Source organism: Conger conger, chromosome 5, assembly GCF_963514075.1.
Source record: "Conger conger chromosome 5, fConCon1.1, whole genome shotgun sequence".
Taxonomy (NCBI): Eukaryota; Metazoa; Chordata; class Actinopteri; order Anguilliformes; family Congridae; genus Conger; species Conger conger.
Window position 1 is genome coordinate 66,796,964 of NC_083764.1, and position 19,581 is coordinate 66,816,544.

Sequence of the window (19,581 nt, forward strand, 5' to 3'; positions counted from 1 at the left end):
ATTTTGAAGAAGTTGTGCTTTGTAATGCTTTCATCTACTGAGACCTTGGTGAAGCTTATCAAAAGCTTAACTGAAAACATTAAAAAATATCTGTGCCAGAAATATTATTCATATTGAATCTTAATAATTTTCATGATTGTGAATTTCTAATGAAGTACTTATTGTATTTCCAAAGGGTGATAACCTCAAAAGGATCCATTTTAGTTCTCAGGCCTGACTGCAGTTTGAGCTCCTCACTACGTGATCACTGACCTCTACATCAGCTTGTTTAGGCAAATATTTAATCAGCCAATCATGTGGCAGCAATTGAATGAATGAAAGCATGCAGACATGGTCAAGAGGTGCAGCTGTTTTTCAGACCAAATGTCAGAATGGGGAAGAAATGTGATCTAAGTGACTTTGACGTGGAATGATTCTTGGTGCCAGACAGAGTGGTTCAAGTGTCTCAGAAACTGATGATCTCTTGGGATTTTCAGACATTACATTACATTATTGGCATTTGGCAGACGCTCTTATCCAGAGTGACGTACAGTTGATTACACTAAGCAGGAGACAATCCTCCCCTGGAGCAATGCAGGGTTAAGGGCCTTTCTTAAGGGCCCAACGGCTGTGCTGATCTTATTGTGGCTACACCAGGATTAGAACCACCGACCTTGTGTGTCCCAGTCATTTACCTTAACCACTTCGCTACAGGCCGCCCCACACACATCAATCTCTAGGGTTTGCAGAGAATGGAGCGAAAAACAAAAGAAATCCAGTGAGCAGCAGTTCTGCAGACAGAAACACCTTGTTAATGAGAGACGAGAATGGCCAGACTGGTCAAAGCTGACAGGAAAGTGACAGTAATGCAAATAACCACACATTACAACAGTGGTATGCAGAAGAGCATCTCTGAACACACAACACATCAGACCTCTAACTGGATAGGCTACAGCAGCAGAAGTCTAAGAAACAAGTCTAATAAATACCTAATAAAGTGCTCACTGAGTGTATGTGGCCTTACAGGGCAGGTCATTGTGTCATAAAGAGACTAAACACTACATTAAACTTGGAATAATTTCATTTATACATTCCTGGACCTTAGACCCTTCGACAGAATATCTGTGCAGTAATTTGCTGTAATTTCCTGTTTACCTGTGATAGAATCAATGCACAGATATGTATGTGTCAATTAACACGTTGTTTTTGCACAAGTTGTGACCTGTCTATCTGAGCAGGGGCTCTTGTGCTGTCTGCGTAGGCAGTGAAGCTTACTGTCTGTCTGACTGTCATTACTTTCCAGGGGAAACTCAGGACTGCACTGGCTCCACTGAAGAAGAAGCTAAGAGCCTTTAATGCAGTGAAACTAATCTGTGATCAAACAGCAGAGCACATCAAGGTACTGTACTGAGGTCTTTAAATCACAGTGTTGAAAATGCAGCACTGGATTTTGCTGAAATGATGGTGAATAATGTTTATTCCAGAGCCAGGCCCAGCGCACAGAGAGACAGATAAAGATGGAGTTTGAGAAAATTCAGCAGTTCCTAAAAGAGGAAGAGGCAGCCAGGATCACTGCACTGAGGGAGGAAGAGGAGCAGAAGAGTCAGAAGATGAAGGAGAAGATTGAGAAGATGACAGAAGAGATATCATCCCTTTCAGAACAGATCAGAGCCATAGAACAGGAGCTGGGAGCTGAAGATGTCTCCTTCCTGCAGGTAAGACCTGTTCACTCTCTGTCTGAAAAACACATTTTGGCTGCATCCTGTCGTTCGTTCTGTCTCATCCACATCACAGGTGATGTTTCCCTGACCAGGCAGTGGAAGGTATCTCCTGGCATGAGGTATCCAACCCTGGAGTGCTTCTGTAGGAACACCACCACATACCTCCTCCATTGCCTTTAGAAGGGGCATCTCTGTGTGGATTCTGGTCCTAAACTTTCCATCACTATGCAGAGAAACATTCTTCCATTAGATGGTGAATATGGTGGGAGACAAATGTTAGAAAATCCAGGGTGGGCAAGGAAGCAGTTGTGGACCAGAGCAGCCCGGTGGAAACTAACGTTGCCCCAGATGATAACCCACCTGGGCTGTTGTGGCTCATTGTGGCTCATTGTGGCTAGACCGGGATTAGAACCACCGACCTTGCAGGTCCCAGTCCTTTACCTTAACCACTACACTACAGCCCTGCGATGGACTGGTGACCTGTCCAGGGTGTATTCCTGCCTTTCACCCAATGTATGCTGCGACAGGATAAGCGGGTTAGGATAATGAATGAATGAATGAATGAATGAACAAACTACACTACAGGCCGCCCATGTTGTGTCAAAAGTAGATAATTGTGTGTAAAGTTTTACAAAAAGTGTGATTTAGAATTGTGATCTGAGTGTAAACAGAGAATGTGCTTAATATTTGCAGAAATGGTATAGGGGTTTGATACATGAGTGTAAGGTCCCAGTGTTTGTAGAAATGTGAAAAAATCTGTAACACTCTCTTTATTTCAGAGCTACAAGGACACACAAAACAGGTAAACAAACTGTCATCAGATTAAATACAGTAGTTTATTAGGCTGTAGTGTTCTATCAGTGAGGAACTGTGGAATGTGTTAGAAATGCCTCTCTCTACCATAGTTTGAATACTGACTATGGAAGAACATTTAAAAAAATGAATATTATTTCCCTCTAATATGAATACCCTCCTCCCCTCCTGTGAGTGTGTGTCTCTCAGTGGGGCTGTGAGTGTGTGTCTCTCAGTGGGACTGTGAGTGTGTGTCTCTCAGTGGGGCTGTGAGTGTGTGTCTCTCAGTGGGGCTGTGAGTGTGTGTCTCTCAGTGGGGCTGTGAGTGTGTGTCTCTCAGTGGGGCTGTGAGTGTGTGTTTCTCAGTGGGGCTGTGAGTGTGTGTCTCTCAGTGGGGCTGTGAGTGTGTGTTTCTCAGTGGGGCTGTGAGTGTGTGTCTCTCAGTGGGGCTGTGAGTGTGTATCTCTCAGTGGGGCTGTGAGTGTGTGTCTCTCAGTGGGGCTGTGAGTGTGTGTCTCTCAGTGGGGCTGTGAGTGTATGTCTCTCAGTGGGGCTGTGAGTGTGTGTCTCTCAGTGGGGCTGTGTGGCAGAATGCTGGGAGGGATGGAGCCATTTTCTTACAGAATGAAGATCTGATGTTGCTGCTGATAGTCTTCTATGGTAATGAAGCCACGCCCACAGCACAAGTGACTCCTGAATATTTTTGCAGAGCCCAGTGCACACTGGGGGATCCAGAGAAGGTCTCAGGACCTCTGATTGATGTGGCCAAGCACCTGGGCAATCTGAAGTACAGAGTGTGGGAGAAGATGCTGGGGACTGTTCAATACAGTGAGTACTGGGGGCAGGGAGCTCCACATTGTCACTGTACAGGGGGAATCTTCAGCATCCTTTCCACAAGCTGATGAAGCCAGTCAGCGTCATATTGGTTCTGTCTGTGTAAGAGCCCTGGAGTGAAGAGACTGAGCACCAGTCCTTAATCTCACTGATGCTCATAATAAAATGCTGCTTTAAGAGTGATACTGTATTTAAGGGGAAGGACAGGAGCTACACAAACACTGACAGGCTTGGCTCCCTCTTATAGGGATTATACAATGTGTGACTCTTGAAATATTAATATCTTTGAGTTCTTTTAGCTTCTCTCACACATGTATCTGAGGCTATAATGTTGTTCTTGTGAAACCCAATTAATATCATTCGGACCCCATTGTGTCTGACGGTTTCCCTTTGTGCAGATCAGTGCTCAGTCTCATTCTCTGTCCCTTCAGCTTCTGTGACTCTGGACCCAAACACAGCACATCCCAAACTCTCACTGTCTGAGGATCTGACCAGTGTGAGATGCAGTGATGAGAGACAGCAGGTTCCTGATAATCCAGAGAGATTTGATGGGGGGTGTTGGGTGCTGGGCTCTGAGGAATTCAGCTCAGGGAGACACTGCTGGGATGTAGAAGTGGGGGGTGTGGCCTGGATGGTGGGTGTGGTTAAAGAGTCCATCAGCAGGAAAGGGGTCTTCACTCTGAACCCAGCAGGAGGAGTGTGGGGTATAGGGCTGATCAGTGGGAAATACACAGCACTGACCTCCCCACCTACACCCCTCACTGTGCAGTGGGAACTCCAGAGGGTCAGAGTGCAGCTGGACTGGGACAGGGGGGAGGTGTCATTCTCTGACCCCAGTGACAACACTCCTCTCTACACTTTTAAATACTCCTTCACTGAGAGACTGTTTCCTTTCTTTAGTACTCTGGGGACTGTGGGGCAACATGGCTCAGGCAGTAAGAGCAGTTGTCTGGCAGTCAGAGGGTTGCCGGTTCGATCCCCCGCCCGGGCTGTGTCGAAGAGTCCCTGAGTAAGACACCTAACCCCCAAATGCTCCTGACGAGCTGGTCGGTGCCTTGCATGGCAGCCAATCGCCGTTGGTGTGTGTGTGTGTGTGTGTGTATGAATGGGTGAATGAGAAGCGTAAATTGTACAGCGCTTTGGATAAAGGCGCTATACAAATGCCAACCATTTACCATTTACTGTGCAGATCTGTCCACTGGAGGTGTCTGTACATCTAAAATAGCACTGTGGTATTGTTGGTAAACATCCACTGAAATCAAAGGACTTCTTATTCAACTCAGAGCAGGTTGACTTCAAATGACATGAACAAAAGGACATCATTAACAAAATATAGTCTATTATCTGAAATGTAAATACAAACATTCTAAAGTGCTTGATGAGAAATGTCTGATCTCTCTGATATAACCTCACAATGTTATTACTGTGGTACATGGTGGCATTGTAAGTACACTGGTGTGTGTGTATTGAGTAATTACTGTGGTACATGGTGGTATTGTAAGTACACTGGTGTGTGTGTAATGAGTTATTCCTGTGGTACATGGTGGTATTGTAAGTACACTGGTGTGTGTGTAATGAGTCATTCCTGTGGTACATGGTGGTATTGTAAGTACACTGGTGTGTGTGTAATGAGTTGGGGTGTAATAAATACACCAGTGGAATCACTCCAGAGTGCTGCTCTTTTCCTGACCCGTCACCAGTGTGTCTCCCAGGTGTGTGATGAGGTAAGTCTCTCTCTCCAGTGCAGTATGAACGCAGACAGAGACAAATATGCCCCTCATTCTTTGGTTTGCATTTACTGGGGATGCAGATCTGTCCATTCAAAGTGTCTGTCAGTGTAAAATAGCACTGTGGGATTGTTGCTAAACATCAGCTGAAATTACAGGTCTGTATTTAGTCACATCTGAGTAGGTGATGAAATAAAGTCCAAATATTGTCTATTATTTGAAATGTAAATACAAACATTCTATAGTGGTTGATGAGAAATGTTGTTTTCATGTATAACCTTGTTTCATGATTGACATGATTTTTTTTTAATCATATACAGCTGTTGCTTAAGTGATCATATATGCTGCATATCCTCCTATATACGTAATCATAATCATATTGAATATTAAGAGCTTAAAGTAACTGCAAGTAGGTGTGCTGAGAAAAATGAGAATTAGTAGCATGCATGAAAACTAGAGTTCTGAGAAAGAGGCCCATTTACGAGACACACTTGATCTACTGCTTAATATATGTATTGGATAATCGCATGAGTAAGTAGGTGTAATAAAGTAAATGTTCCTAATAAAGTGCTGGGTGAGTGTATGTATTCACAGGCTGAAGTCTGAATGAGGCTGTGTGGAGCTCAGCTGGGTCTGAATGAGGCTGTGTGGAGCTCAGCTGGGTCTGAATGAGGCTGTGTGGAGCTCAGCTGGGTCTGAATGAGGCTGTGTGGAGCTCAGCTGGGTCTGAATGAGGCTGTGTGGAGCTCAGCTGGGTCTGAATGAGGCTGTGTGGAGCACAGCTGGGTCTGAATGAGGCTGTGTGGAGCACAGCTGGGAGTAACAGATGAATTTGTGCCGAGTGCTGTAGTTTACATTAAACCTGAATAAATATGGCTTAACCCATCCTGAGGTGAACTACGAGGTCCTGTCGGCCCTGGAGAGCTGCAGGTGATCAAGCTGGCTCTAGAGGAGTGGTGCCGTGGGCTGTAGGGGGCGGGACACCCTCTCCTGGTCCTCACGGGTCATAAAACTCTCACGTACATCCAGAGTGCCGAACACCTTAACGCACTGCTCCGCCCCTTGCCTGGTCCTGGTCGCTCCAGTCTCACATGGCTCTAGACCCTGTCACTGGTCTCCTGCCTTCAGAGTGCAACACGCTCATCAGTTAGTCCATTCTCCTGCCTTCAGAGTGCAACACGCTCATCAGTTAGTCCATTCTCCTGCCTTCAGAGTGCAACACGCTCATCAGTTAGTCCATTCTCCTGCCTTCAGAGTGCAACACGCTCATCAGTTAGTCCATTCTCCTGCCTTCAGAGTGCAACACGCTCATCAGTTAGTCCATTCTCCTGCCTTCAGAGTGCAACACGCTCATCAGTTAGTCCATTCTCCTGCCTTCAGAGTGCAACACGCTCATCAGTTAGTCCATTCTCCTGTCCATTCTCCAGCCTTCAGAGTGCAACACGCTCATCAGTTAGTCCATTCTCCTGCCTTCAGAGTGCAACACCCTCATCAGTTAGTCCATTCTCCTGCCTTCAGAGTGCAACACGCTCATCAGTTAGTCCATTCTCCTGCCTTCAGAGTGCAACACGCTCATCAGTTAGTCCATTCTCCTGCCTTCAGAGTGCAACACGCTCATCAGTTAGTCCATTCTCCAAGGCAGAACATTTCATCCTACTTGCCGCACTGCTTCTGACACGGCTAAGTTAACGGTATCTCATGTTTTTCACCTCCACGGTCTCCCCACAGACGTTGTGTCCGACAGAGGTCCCCATTTCACCTCACGGTTTAGGAAAGCGTTCTGTACTCTCACCAGGGCCTTGTTTGTCCTCTGTGTAACATCCCCAGTCTAACGGGCAAACTGAACGTCTCAACCAAGACCCTGAGACCAGGCTCTGGTGTTAGATTGATAAGATATAGATAAGAACTTGGACCCTGTTGAGTAACCAGCTCAGAAAAACAAGGCCAGGACTATCGCTTAGACCAGGAGCTGGGTCGAGTAGGTGGATGTAATTTATTGACCTAATGCTCTCTTGATCCACGCTGTGTCCTAAACAATAGTTGCCTGTTTAACTCTAATCAGTGCTGTAGATGAGCTATTCTAAAGCACAGCTCTCTCCATTAGCTTCATCAGTGCTGTAGATGAGCTATTATAAAGCACAGCTCTCTCCATTAGCTTCATCAGCACTCTAGATGAGCTATTCTAAAGCACAGCTCTCTCCATTAGCTTCATCAGTGCTGTAGATGAGCTATTCTAAAGCGCAGCTCTCTCCATTAGCTTCATCAGTGCTGTAGATGAGCTATTCTAAAGCACAGCTCTCTCCATTAGCTTCATCAGTGCTATAGATGAGCTATTCAGAAGCACAGCTCTCTCCATTTGCTTCATCAGCACTGTAGATGAGCTATTCTAAAGCACAGCTCTCTCCATTAGCTTCATCAGTGCTGTAGATGACCTATTCTAAAGCACAGCTCTCTCCATTAGCTTCATCAGTGCTGTAGATGAGCTATTCAGAAGCACAGCTCTCTCCATTAGCTTCATCAGCACTGTAGATGAGCTATTCTAAAGCACAGCTCTCTCCATTAGCTTCATCAGTGCTTTAGATGAGCTATTCAGAAGCACATCTCTTTTCATTAGCTACATCAGTGACGATATTATGAAGAGGAATGGATTGTGGACTCCAGCTCTGCATCTGTGTGTGCATCCTGTTTGTAAGGGAGGGTGTGTGCTTGATAACTTATACAGGAACAAAAACAGACTGAGAAACAGAAATTTAAAGATATTTTTATCTGCTGCTTGTGTAACAGCAGGAAGTGAAACTAAACTACAGATTTAGCAGAAGCCATTACCGAGCTACAGACGGGACAGAATGGCGTCTGGACCTTCTCTCCTGGAAGAGGACCTCTCCTGTCCTGTGTGCTCTCAAATCTTCAGGGATCCTGTTGTCCTGAGATGCAGTCACAGCTTCTGTAAGGCCTGTCTGCAGCATTGGTGGAGAGAGAAGGGATCTCAGGAGTGCCCAGTTTGCAGGAGAATATCTTCCATGGATTTTCCTTCCCCTAACTTGTCTCTGAGGAATACCTGTGAGGCGTTCTTAAAGGAGAGAAGTCAGAGAGCTGAAGCAGGATCAGTGCTCTGCAGTCTGCACAGTGAGAAACTCAAACTCTTCTGTTTGGAGGATCAAATACCTGTCTGTCTTGTCTGTCAAGCTTCAAAAAAACATGACAACCACAAATTTCGACCAGTTCAGGAGGCTGCAGAAGAAAATAAGGTAACTGTCTCATAACACAATTTAGATTTAAATGACTTTTATCATTTAATTTTTCATTGGTTGTTTATAGTTTTCAAATTTCACTCACATTTCTGGTTGATTATTATAATACTGAGATCTTGGTAAAGCTTAACTGAAAACAAAAAATATTTGTGCCAGAAATAGAATTAGTATTGAATCTTAATATTTTTCATGATTGTGAATTTCTAATGACGTAGTTATAGTATTTCCAAAGGGTTATAACCTCAAAAGGAGCCATTTTAGTTCTCAGGCCTGAAAGGGTTATAATCTGCAGAAGAAGCCATTTTAGTTCTTAGGCCTGACTGCAGTTTGAGCTCCTCACATGACTGACAGAGAGACAGGAGGGAGGGGCAGGAGTGTGGAGACATTCTCAGAGCTGTGTTAGGGAGCATTGCTCAGCATGGGACAGGAGGGGGTCAAAGTTCATGCTCAGATATACATTCAAGTGATCACTGACCTCTACATCAGCTTGTTAATGCAAATATTTAATCAGCCAATCATGTGGCAGCAATTGAATGAATGAAGGCATGGTCAAGAGGTGCAGCTGTTTTTCAGACCAAATGTCAGAATGGGGAAGAAATGTGATCTAAGTGACTTTGACGTGGAATGATTCTTGGTGCCAGACAGAGTGGTTCAAGTATCTAAGAAACAGCTTGTACACACACATCAGTCTCTAGGGTTTGCAGAGAATGGTGCGAAAAACAAAAATCATCCAGTGAGCAGCAGTTCTGCAGACAGAAACACCTTGTTAATGAGAGATGTCAGAGGAGAATGGCCAGACTGGTCAAAGCTGACAGGAAGGTGACAGTAACGCAAATAATCACACATTACAAAAGTGGTATGCAGAAGAGCATCTCTGAACACACAACACATCAAACCTCTAACTGGGTAGGCTACAGCAGCAGAAGTCTAATAAATACCTAATAAAGTGCTCACTGAGTGTATGTGGCCTAACAGGGCAGGTCACTGTGTCACTAAAGGGACTAAAAACATTAAACTTGGAACAATATTTATATATTTCTTTTGACCCTTTGACAGAATATCTCTGCAGTAATTTGTTATATTCCTGTTTAGAATCAATGCACAGATTTGTATGTATCAATTAACACATTGTTTTTACACAAATTGTGACCTGAGTCTCCATTCTGGCTCCCCTCTGTCTGAGCAGGGGCTCTTGTGCTGTCTGTGTAGTGAAGCTTACTGTGGGTCTGTTTCCTCAGTAAAGTGTGGACTCTGTCATTTCTTTCCAGGAGAAACTCAGGACTGCACTGGCTCCACTGCAGGAGAAGCTAAGAGCCTTTAATGCAGTGAAACTAATCTGTGATCAAACAGCAGAGCACATCAAGGTACTGTACTGAGGCCTTTAAATCACATTGTTGAAAATGCATCACTGGATTGTGCTGAAATGATGGTGAATAATATTTATTCCAGAGCCAGGCCCAGCACACAGAGAGACAGATAAAGATGGAGTTTGAGAAACTTCAGCAGTTCCTAAAAGATGAAGAGGCAGCCAGGATCACTGCACTGAGGGAGGAAGAGGAGCAGAAGAGTCAGAAGATGAAGGAGAAGATTGAGAAGATGACAGAAGAGATATCATCCCTTTCAGAACAGATCAGAGCCATAGAACAGGAGCTGGGAGCTGAAGGCATCTCATTCCTGCAGGTAAGACCTGTTCACTCTGTGCCTGTGGGACTCAATGGAGATCACACACGCAAAGGGCCACAGAGCTATTCTACCCAGATCAGTAAGATTGCCGGCCTTTTCGACAGAACTGGTACCGGAAATATACAGACTGCTGTTAATGCTCACACATACATTCATTTATACAATATAATATTCTCTAAGCCACCTTTTCATGTAATTTGCAAATTTCCTTAAATCTCTTCAAAACTTTATCCAGCAGGAGAATTATTGTCTTGCAGGGAAAGTGTTTTTGTCCAATTTAGATCAGTGAACATCCACACACTGGTATAACAGTGTTAACCCTTTCATACAACATCCACACACTGGACACATGTATAACCCTTCCATACAACATCCACACACTGGACACATGTATAATAGGGTTAGCCCTTTCATATAACATCCACACACTGGACACATGTATAACCCTTCCATACAACATCCACACACTGGACACATGTATAACCCTTCCATACAACATCCACACACTGGTATAACAGTGTTAACCCTTCCATACAACATCCACACACTGGACACATGTATAACAGGGTTAGCCCTTTCATACAACATCCACACACTGGACATATGTATAACCCTTCCATACAACATCCACATACTGGACACATGTATAACCATTCCATACAACATCCACACACTGGTATAACAGTGTTAACCCTTTCATACAACATCCACACACTGGACACATGTATAACAGGGTTAGCCCTTTCATGCATGGTGTCCACTACAGTGGACAGATATTTAGAAGCCATTTGTCATAATTTAGTTTGTGTTTATGTAACAGGTGAGAAATTGACTGAGTCCGAGGTGGGATTTGAACCCCGGCCTTCTCACTTGTCCAAATTATTTGTTGAACGAACGCGTTACCAGTCAGCTAAAGACGAACTCGCCTCTTGCCAAGGGCAACAACGTTCTTTTGAATTTGAGGGTTACGTCATCGGGGAATGTTGTCGCGATAACCTGCTACCAGCCTTTGCTTTCACTGCACCATCCGTGCTTACTAGCGAACTAGCTGAGCTAACCATGCTACACTTACATGCCCAAACCACCAGTGGTTGCACCCTCTCGAGTCTTAATAAAATGTGATGTGATGTGATGATTCCTGTCCTTATGTATCATTGTCTGTTTGAGCTATGACATCATATGTTCAAAATGGCCCAGGAGGGGTGTCTCGGTGGCGCAGCCTGCAGAGCACTGACTGCATGCTCATTGCGAGCCGCGACGTCGGCGGTTCGAATCCGACCGTCCGACATTTATCACATGTCTTCCCCTCTCTCTCGCTCCCATTCTTCCTGTCTCTATATACTATATACTGTCCAATAAAAGGCCTAAAAAATATCTTTAAAAAAAAGAAAGTGGAGAAACACCATGAATCTGAGCTAAATCGGGCAGCCGGTAGTGGAGTGGTTAAGGTACATGCCTGGGTCACGTGAGGTCAGTGGTTCGATCCCCAGTGTAACCACGATAAGATCAGCACAGCCATTGAGCCCTTGAGCAAGGCCCTTAACCCTGCATTGCACCAGGTGAGGATTATCTCCTGTTTAGTCTAATCAACGGCACTTCGCTCTGGATAAGAGCATCTGCCAAATGCCTGTCATGCCAATTTATCTCTTCTAAGATATGCAGATAGGTAAAAAAAGGTTCTCAATTAAATAAGGTTGTCTTTTCCTGTGACTGAAATAGCATCTGTCCACTGTAGTGGACATCATGTGTTAAAGGGGACATTCTGCATAGTGGGCCTATATGTCCATGCATCTGTATTTTGCAGGTTTTACTCAAAATAGTGATAATTATTCACTTGGATGTTTTATTTAACCAAACGTGTGCTGTGTTTGTCATTTGACTGGGTTCAACTGTACAGTTATATTGTTCATATATTTATGTATTATAGGCTTATGTGAGGTGGAGGAGGATGGGGATTGTGTGTGTGTTTGTGTGTGAGTGATGACGTAGCCTGTGTGTGTGTGTGTGTGTGTGTGTATGTGTTCATGTGTGTGTGTGTGTGTAGGTGTGTATATGTGTATGTGTGTGTGTGTGTGTTTGTTTGTGGTTAGTACACAGTAACAATGTCTTCCGAAAGTAAGTAAATAAATAAATATTATATTACATTTCATATGGTATTTACAAAGCTAATGCAATTAAGAATGCCATTGTACTGTAAAGGGCCAATATCAACACATTTTTGATAGATCGTATATTTTACGACCTGATTTGGTTTTTATTACATTTATTTAAAGCTAATCCTAAAGCTAATATATATATATATATATAAATATATATATCGATATATATATATATATATTTATGCATGGTGTCCACGATAGTATATGTAACTTATATAAATATATTTCTACACCATTTTACACTTGTTCTATGTCATGTCATATCAAAAGTTATTTAAAGATATTAATGTGGTGTCGAACGCAGTGTTCATGGAGTTTCCGCTACAGTGATAATTCTGGGGTTTTTTTCTTAACACAAGCTTTCTGAAACCATACCTCAAGTTCTCAAAACCATCCATCATCACCCGCTTATCCGGAGTCGGGTCGTGGTGGCAGTAGGCAAAGCCGGGTATTCCAGGCGTCCCTCTCCCCAGCAACGCATTCTAGCTCCTCCTGGGGGATCCCGAGGCGTTCCCTGGCCAGGAGAGATATATAATCTCTCCAGCGGGCTCTGGGTCTCCCTCGGGGTCTCCGCCCAGTTGGACGAGCCCGGAAAACCTCCAAAGGGAGGCGCCCGGGAGGCATCCTGATCAGATGCCCGAACCACCTCTATTGGCTCCTTTCGACCCGAAGGAGCAGCGGCTCTACTCCGAGCTCCCTCCGGATGTCCGAGCTCCTCATCCCCGAGCTCCCAGTCCGGGTCAGCAGTTCTCCTCCTCTGCTGAAAACAGCCTGAGACAAGCCCTGCTTTCCTTTTCTGAGTCGTCGGATGGTTTGCCAGAACTTCCTTGAGGCCAACCGAAAGTCCTTCTCCATAGCCTCCCCAAACTCCCATACCCGGGTTTTTGCTTCAGTGACTGCCGAAGCCGCAGCCCTTCTGGCCACCCGGTACCTGTCTGCTGCTTCAGGGGACCCCCGGGCCAGCCAAGCCCGAAAGGCCTCCTTCTTCAGTTTGACGGCCTCCCTCACCGCTGGTGTCCACCAGCGGGTTCTTGGGTTGCCGCCCCGACAGGCACCGATGACCTTCTGGCCACAGCTCCTGCTTGCCGCCTCTGCAATGGAGGCTTTGAACATGGCCCACTCGGACTCCATGTCCCCAGCTTCCCCCGGGATGCGTGAGAAGTTCCTCCGGAGGTGGGAGTTGAAGACCTCACTAACAGGGGCCTCCGCCAGACGTTCCCAGTTCACCCTCACTACATGTTTGGGTTTACCAGGTCTGTCCGGCAGTCTTCCCGGCCACTTGATCCAACTCACCACCAGGTGGTCAAACCATATTCCCACTTCTCCAAATCAAATTTGTGTGAAAATGACACACACATGCATCGTGAATAAACCTTACTTATTGAACACAGATTTGCTAAATGAATAAACCTTACTTATTGAACACAGATTTGCTAAATGAAAAACACGATTATGAATAGTTTTACTTATCAGTGGGCTTACGCCTTCTGCATTTTCAGTGTTGCACATACAAGCTATGGACAGTAGCTGATTGTTTTATACAGTATTTTATAATATACTACAGTAACATACCAATAAAATAACAAAAGTATTTTTTAACAAAAGTTATGAAAACTTTAACAAAACATTCACATCTTGGTGTTCAAGGTGTTCTCTACAAATACTTTATACAGTAGGCTAAATTATAACATCATAATGAATCATAATGAAAGAAAAACACATTTTGGCTGCATCCTGTCGTTCGTTCTGTCTGGCCACAGAACCTCATCCACATCACAGGTGATGTTTCCCTGACCAGGCAGTGGAAGGTATCTCCTGGCATGAGGTATCCAACCCTGGAGTGCTTCTGTAGGAACACCACCACATACCTCCTCCATTGCCTTTAGAAGGGGCATCTCTGTGTGGATTCTGGTCCTAAACTTTCCATCACTATGCAGAGAAACGTTCTTCCATTAGATGGTGAATATGGTGGGAGACAAATGTTGGAAAATCCAGGGTGGGCAAGGAAGCAGTTGTGGACCAGAGCAGCCCGGTGGAAACTAACATTGTCCCAGATGATAACCCACATGGGCTGCTCTGGCTCATCTGTGCTGGTGGAGTCATGATGTTGTGGAGGGTGGCCAAAAGGTGATCAGATGGGCAGTATTGTCGGGTCCAGGGTTGGCATGGTGTTGGAGAACTCCTACCCCTCCTCCATCTCTTACTCTGACTCTCACTGCAGCTTTGGCATCCATTGTTCACCAATACAGCAGAGCATACGTATATGTGGCCCTTTTATTCATGTGTAAGTTGTGATTTACGTATCTGTGGCCCTTTTATTCATGTGTAAGTTGTGATTTACATATCTGTGGCCCTTTTATTCATGTGTAAGTTGTAATTTACATATCTGTGGCCCTTTTATTCATGTGTAAGTTGTGATTTACATATCTGTGGCCCTTTTATTCATGTGTAAGTTGTGATTTACATATCTGTGGCCCTTTTATTCATGTGTAAGTTGTGATTTATGTGACGAGTGTCTAAACTGGTGAGGAGGTAATTTGTCAGATGGTCATTTGTTTTTAGCATTTTGAATAGTAGTGCTTTCCATGTGAATACAAGAAATTACATTAATGAGAATTGTGCCGAAAAGTGGAAACAGAGAATGTGCTTAATGTTTGCAGAAATGGTTTAGGGATTTGATACATGTATAGTGTAATGTTTTGATTATTGTGTTTCAAGTCCCGGTGTTCATGTATAAAAATGTGAAAAAATCTTTAATTTGCTCTCTTTATTTCAGAGCTACAAGGACACACAAAACAGGTAAACAAACTCTCATCAGATGAAATATCAAAAGTAGTTTATTAGCTCTGTAGTGTTCTATCAGTGAGGTTCTGTGGAATGTGTTAGAAATGCCTCTCTCTACCACAGCTTAAATACTCACTATGGAAGAACATTTAAAATATTACAGTACAACCCTTTTTGTGGAATCAGCACTTAGAGGATGTTCATCCAGCTTTTTTACTTCATTGCAAATAAACAAATCACAGATCTGACACAAAACAATTTTTAACATTTTTAACATTTTTAACAGCTGAACATGGTTTGGTGAAACATAGCTCAAATAAATTAAAGGCATTTATTTTCATTAATAGGATATTTTTTTTCTAGATCAAGTAGAGGAAACAATTATGGAATCACTTTGTAATTTGTATTTCTAAAACAAATACCGGCACAAGTCAGAATATGCAAATTAGTCTGCCATTAAAAGGGAGTGTTTGCAGACCTTAACGAGCTGTTGGACTTGGCTAATTGAAGGGGAACATGGCTCCAAGAAGAGAGCTGTCAATTGAAACAATGGAAAGGATTATGAAGCTCCTTCAAGAAGGAAATCCAACACTGAGTGCAGCAGAACATGTGGGTTGTACCCAGTCAGCAGTGTCTAAAATTTGGTGCAAGTATGAACAAAATGGGAAGGTTATAAAAGGAAAACAGGTAGGCCAAACAGGTAGACCACGGAAGACGTCAAAGCGTCAGGATAGAAAACTCAAACAATATCCTCTGCTTGATCTGGAAAGAAGTTTGTCATTAATGAAAATATTTTAATCTAATTTATTTGTTTCATGAAGCCAGAATATTCTGCTGTTAAAGAAAATTAGTTTTGTGTCAGATTTGTGATTTGTTTGTTTGCTATGAAGTAATGAAGCTGAATGAACATGCTCTATTTCCTTGTATTATAAATATCCTCCTGTGAGTGTGTGTCTCAGTGGGGTGGGGCTGTGTGTGTGTGTCTCTCAGTGGGGCTGTGAGTGTGTGTCTCTCTCAGTGGGGCTGTGAGTGTGTGTCTCTCAGTGGGGCTGTGTGGCAGAACGCTGGGAGGGATGGAGCCATTTTCTTACAGAATGAAGATCTGATGTTGCTGCTGATAATCTTCTATGGTAATGAAGCCATGCCCACAGCACAAGTGACTCCTGAATATTATTGCAGAGCCCAGTGCACACTGGGGGATCCAGAGAAGGTCTCAGGACCGCTGATTGATGTGGCCAAGCACCTGGGCAATCTGAAGTACAGAGTGTGGGAGAAGATGCTGGGGACTGTTCAATACAGTGAGTACTGGGGGCAGGGATCTATCTATCACTATTTGGGTGTTTATGGTAGTTCCGCGGTTCAACCTTCCTTCCAATCTTGCATTCCTTACTTCCTGCTTTCTCTCCATTTCATGTTTGTACATAGCACTAATATACTAATCTCAACTAACTTAGAAATTGTACAGTACTAATTATACTAACACACTAATATGTTTGTCAAACTAACATACACTAGTTTTGGGTATTTGTCATTTATATCACTTAACTAACTTACGCATCTCCAGTTTCAATTCTGTTCTGTAACTCCGCCTCCCTATTCTATCACTGATTACTTGCTTAGTTTCAGCGAAGTATTTGCACCTGTCTCTCCGTATCTCTGCATCTCCTGATGCTCTGCAAATTGTCCACTCCCTAGTCCAGAGCCGTTTGTATTACATGTGCGTCTTTGTGAATCCAGTCTGCGTTTTCATTTCCCCCTCGTTATTGTCCCATTACCCTTTCATGTGTCTCACCTGATGTTTATTTGTTAGACCACCCTCACTCCCATGCCCCGCCTAGTTTGTCTCATTCCCCTGTGTATTTATACCTGTCCTTTTCAGTTGCACGCTGCTAGTTTGTCTTGTCCTGTTTTTGTTCCCGAGCCCTTTATTCTTTCCCCCAGTTCTAGCCCCCTTGTTCCTGAGCTCTTGTTCCTGTATCCTTGCCCTTGTTCCTGAGTCCTTGCCCCTGTTTATTGGATTTCCGGTTTTGACCACTGCCTGCTTCCCTGGACTCTTCTTTCGTTGTTGTGGATATCTGTACCTCTGCATTGTTGGACTGACCCCCTGGTTTTTGACCTTGGCCTGTTTTGTGACTACGCTCTGTCTGCCCCTTCACCTGCGAGTAAACTTGCAATTTTCTGCACCCTGTCTGCTTTTGGTTCCTCTGTATTATTGTTATGCTGGGGGGAACAATGTTGCTTTAAGAGTGATACTGTATTTAAGGGGAAGGACAGAAGCACTGACAGGCTTTGTTCCCTCTTATAGGGATTATACAATGTGTGACTTATGAAATATTAATATCCTTTAGTTCTGGTGCTTCTCTCACACATGTATCTATATTGTTGTTTTTGTGAAACCCAGTTTATATCATCAGGAGCCCATTGTGTCTGACGGTTTCCCTTTGTGCAGATCAGTGCTGACGTCTCATTCTCTGTCCCTTCAGCTCCTGTGAATCTGGACCCAAACACAGCACATCCTGAACTTTCACTGTCTGAGGATCTGACCAGTATGAGACGCAGTGATGAGAGACAGCAGGTTCCTGATAATCCAGAGAGATTTGATTATGGGTGGTTGTGTGTGCTGGGCTCTGAGGGATTCAGCTCCGGAGGCCACTGCTGGGATGTAGAAGTGGGGGGTGTGGCCTGGATGGTGGGTGTGGTTAAAGAGTCCATCAGCAGAAAAGGTGACTTCACTCTGAACCCAAAAGGAGGAGTGTGGGGTATAGAGCTGACCAGTGGGGAATACAGAGCCATGACCTCCCCACCTACACTCCTCACTGTGCAGAGGAAACTCCAGAGGGTCAGAGTGCAGCTGGACTGGGACAAGGGGAAGGTGTCATTCTCTGACCCCAGTGACAACACTCCTCTCTACACTTTTAAACACTCCTTCACTGAGAGACTGTTTCCTTTCTTTAGTACTATGGGGACTGTGCGGATCTGTCCACTGAAGGTGTCTGTAAGTGTAAAATAGCACTGTGGGATTGTTGGTAAACATCAGCAGAAGTCAAAGGACTGTTCATTAAACTCAGGTGTATTTCAAATGTCATGAACAAAAACACGTCATAAACAAAATATTGTCTATTAGAAATGTAAATACAAACATTCTGTAGTGCTTGAAGAGAAATGTTGTCCAAGTTGAACCTGTTTTTATGATTGACATATACATCTGTTGCATAAGTGATCATATATGCTGCATATCCTCCTATATACGTAATCATAATCATATTCTTGAATATTAAGAGCTTGAAGTAACTGCAAGTAGGTGTGCTGAGAAAAAATAGAGTTAGTAGCATGCATGAACTAGAGTTCTGAGAAAGAGGCCCAGTTAGGAGACAAACACTTGATCTACTGCTTAAAATATGCATTGGATAATCACATGAGTAAGTCGGCGTAATAAAGTAAATGTTCCTAATAAAGTGCTGGGTGAGTGTATGTATTCACAGGCTGAAGGCTGAGTGAGGCTGTGTGGAGCTCAGCTGGGTCTGAATGAGGCTGTGTGGAGCTCAGCTGGGTCTGAGTGAGGCTGTGTGGAGCTCAGCTGGGTCTGAATGAGGCTGTGTGGAGCTCAGCTGGGTCTGAATGAGGCTGTGTGGAGCTCAGCTGGGTCTGAATGAGGCTGTGTGGAGCTCAGCTGGGTCTGAATGAGGCTGTGTGGAGCTCAGCTGGGTCTGAATGAGGCTGTGTGGAGGGTATGAGGGTATAAAGAGTTTGTTTGGAGTTCCACAACACCTGATCAAACCTGAACAAAGCCATAGCACTGCCTGGCTCATTCTGCATGCTAAAGCCATAGCGCTGCCTGGCTCATTCTGCATGCTAAAGCCATAGCGCTGCCTGGCTCATTCTGCATGCTAAAGCCATAGCGCTGCCTGGCTCATTCTGCATGCTAAAGCCATAGCACTGCCTGGCTCATTCTGCTGCACTTCCTGTTTTGGAATCCTGCTATTCCTAATTCATATCTTCAAAATGTTTACTCTCCCACCACCACCACCACCCCAGAATCCACCGGTGAGCTCTGCCTCTCAGATCCCCATCAGGGGGGTTTGCAGCCACTTCCTGTTTCATCAGGCTCACAACCAGGAGTGATGAGAGGCAGAGCCGACACAAAAGTTTGCATTAAACCTGAATAAATATGGCTTAACCCATCCTGAGGTGAACTACGAGGTCCTGTCGGCCCTGGAGAGCTGCAGGTGATCAAGCTGGCTCTAGAGGAGTGGTGCCATGGGCTGTAGGGGGCGGGACACCCTCTCCTGGTCCTCACGGGTCATAAAACTCTCACGTACATCCAGAGTGCCGAACACCTTAACGCACTGCTCCGCCCCTTGCCTGGTCCTGGTCGCTCCAGTCTCACATGGCTCTAGACCCTGTCACTGGTCTCCTGCCTTCAGAGTGCAACACACTCATCAGTTAGGCCATTCTCCTGCCTTCAGAGTGCAACACGCTCATCAGTTAGTCCATTCTCCTGCCTTCAGAGTGCAACACGCTCATCAGTTAGTCCATTCTCCTGCCTTCAGAGTGCAACACGCTCATCAGTTAGTCCACTCTCCTGCCTTCAGAGTGCAACACACTCATCAGTTAGTCCATTCTCCTGCCTTCAGAGTGCAACACGCTCATC

General features: G+C 44.5%; 1 protein-coding gene across 1 annotated transcript in view; it reads left to right on the plus strand.

Moving 5' to 3' along the window:
• LOC133129004 (E3 ubiquitin-protein ligase TRIM35-like) overlaps positions 1-18,379 on the plus strand; it is a 19,168-nt gene extending 789 nt beyond the window's left edge. The window contains exons 2-12 of the mRNA XM_061242808.1: positions 1,283-1,378; positions 1,464-1,694; positions 2,480-2,502; positions 3,202-3,320; positions 3,758-3,891; positions 7,867-8,301; positions 9,573-9,668; positions 9,754-9,984; positions 14,923-14,945; positions 16,110-16,228; positions 17,414-18,379. Of these exons, the coding sequence (XP_061098792.1) occupies positions 1,283-1,378; positions 1,464-1,694; positions 2,480-2,502; positions 3,202-3,320; positions 3,758-3,891; positions 7,867-8,301; positions 9,573-9,668; positions 9,754-9,984; positions 14,923-14,945; positions 16,110-16,228; positions 17,414-17,940 (2,034 nt within the window). The 3' untranslated portion in view covers positions 17,941-18,379. The remainder of the gene's footprint in view (positions 1-1,282; positions 1,379-1,463; positions 1,695-2,479; positions 2,503-3,201; positions 3,321-3,757; positions 3,892-7,866; positions 8,302-9,572; positions 9,669-9,753; positions 9,985-14,922; positions 14,946-16,109; positions 16,229-17,413) is intronic.
• The last annotated feature ends 1,202 nt before the right edge of the window (positions 18,380-19,581 follow it).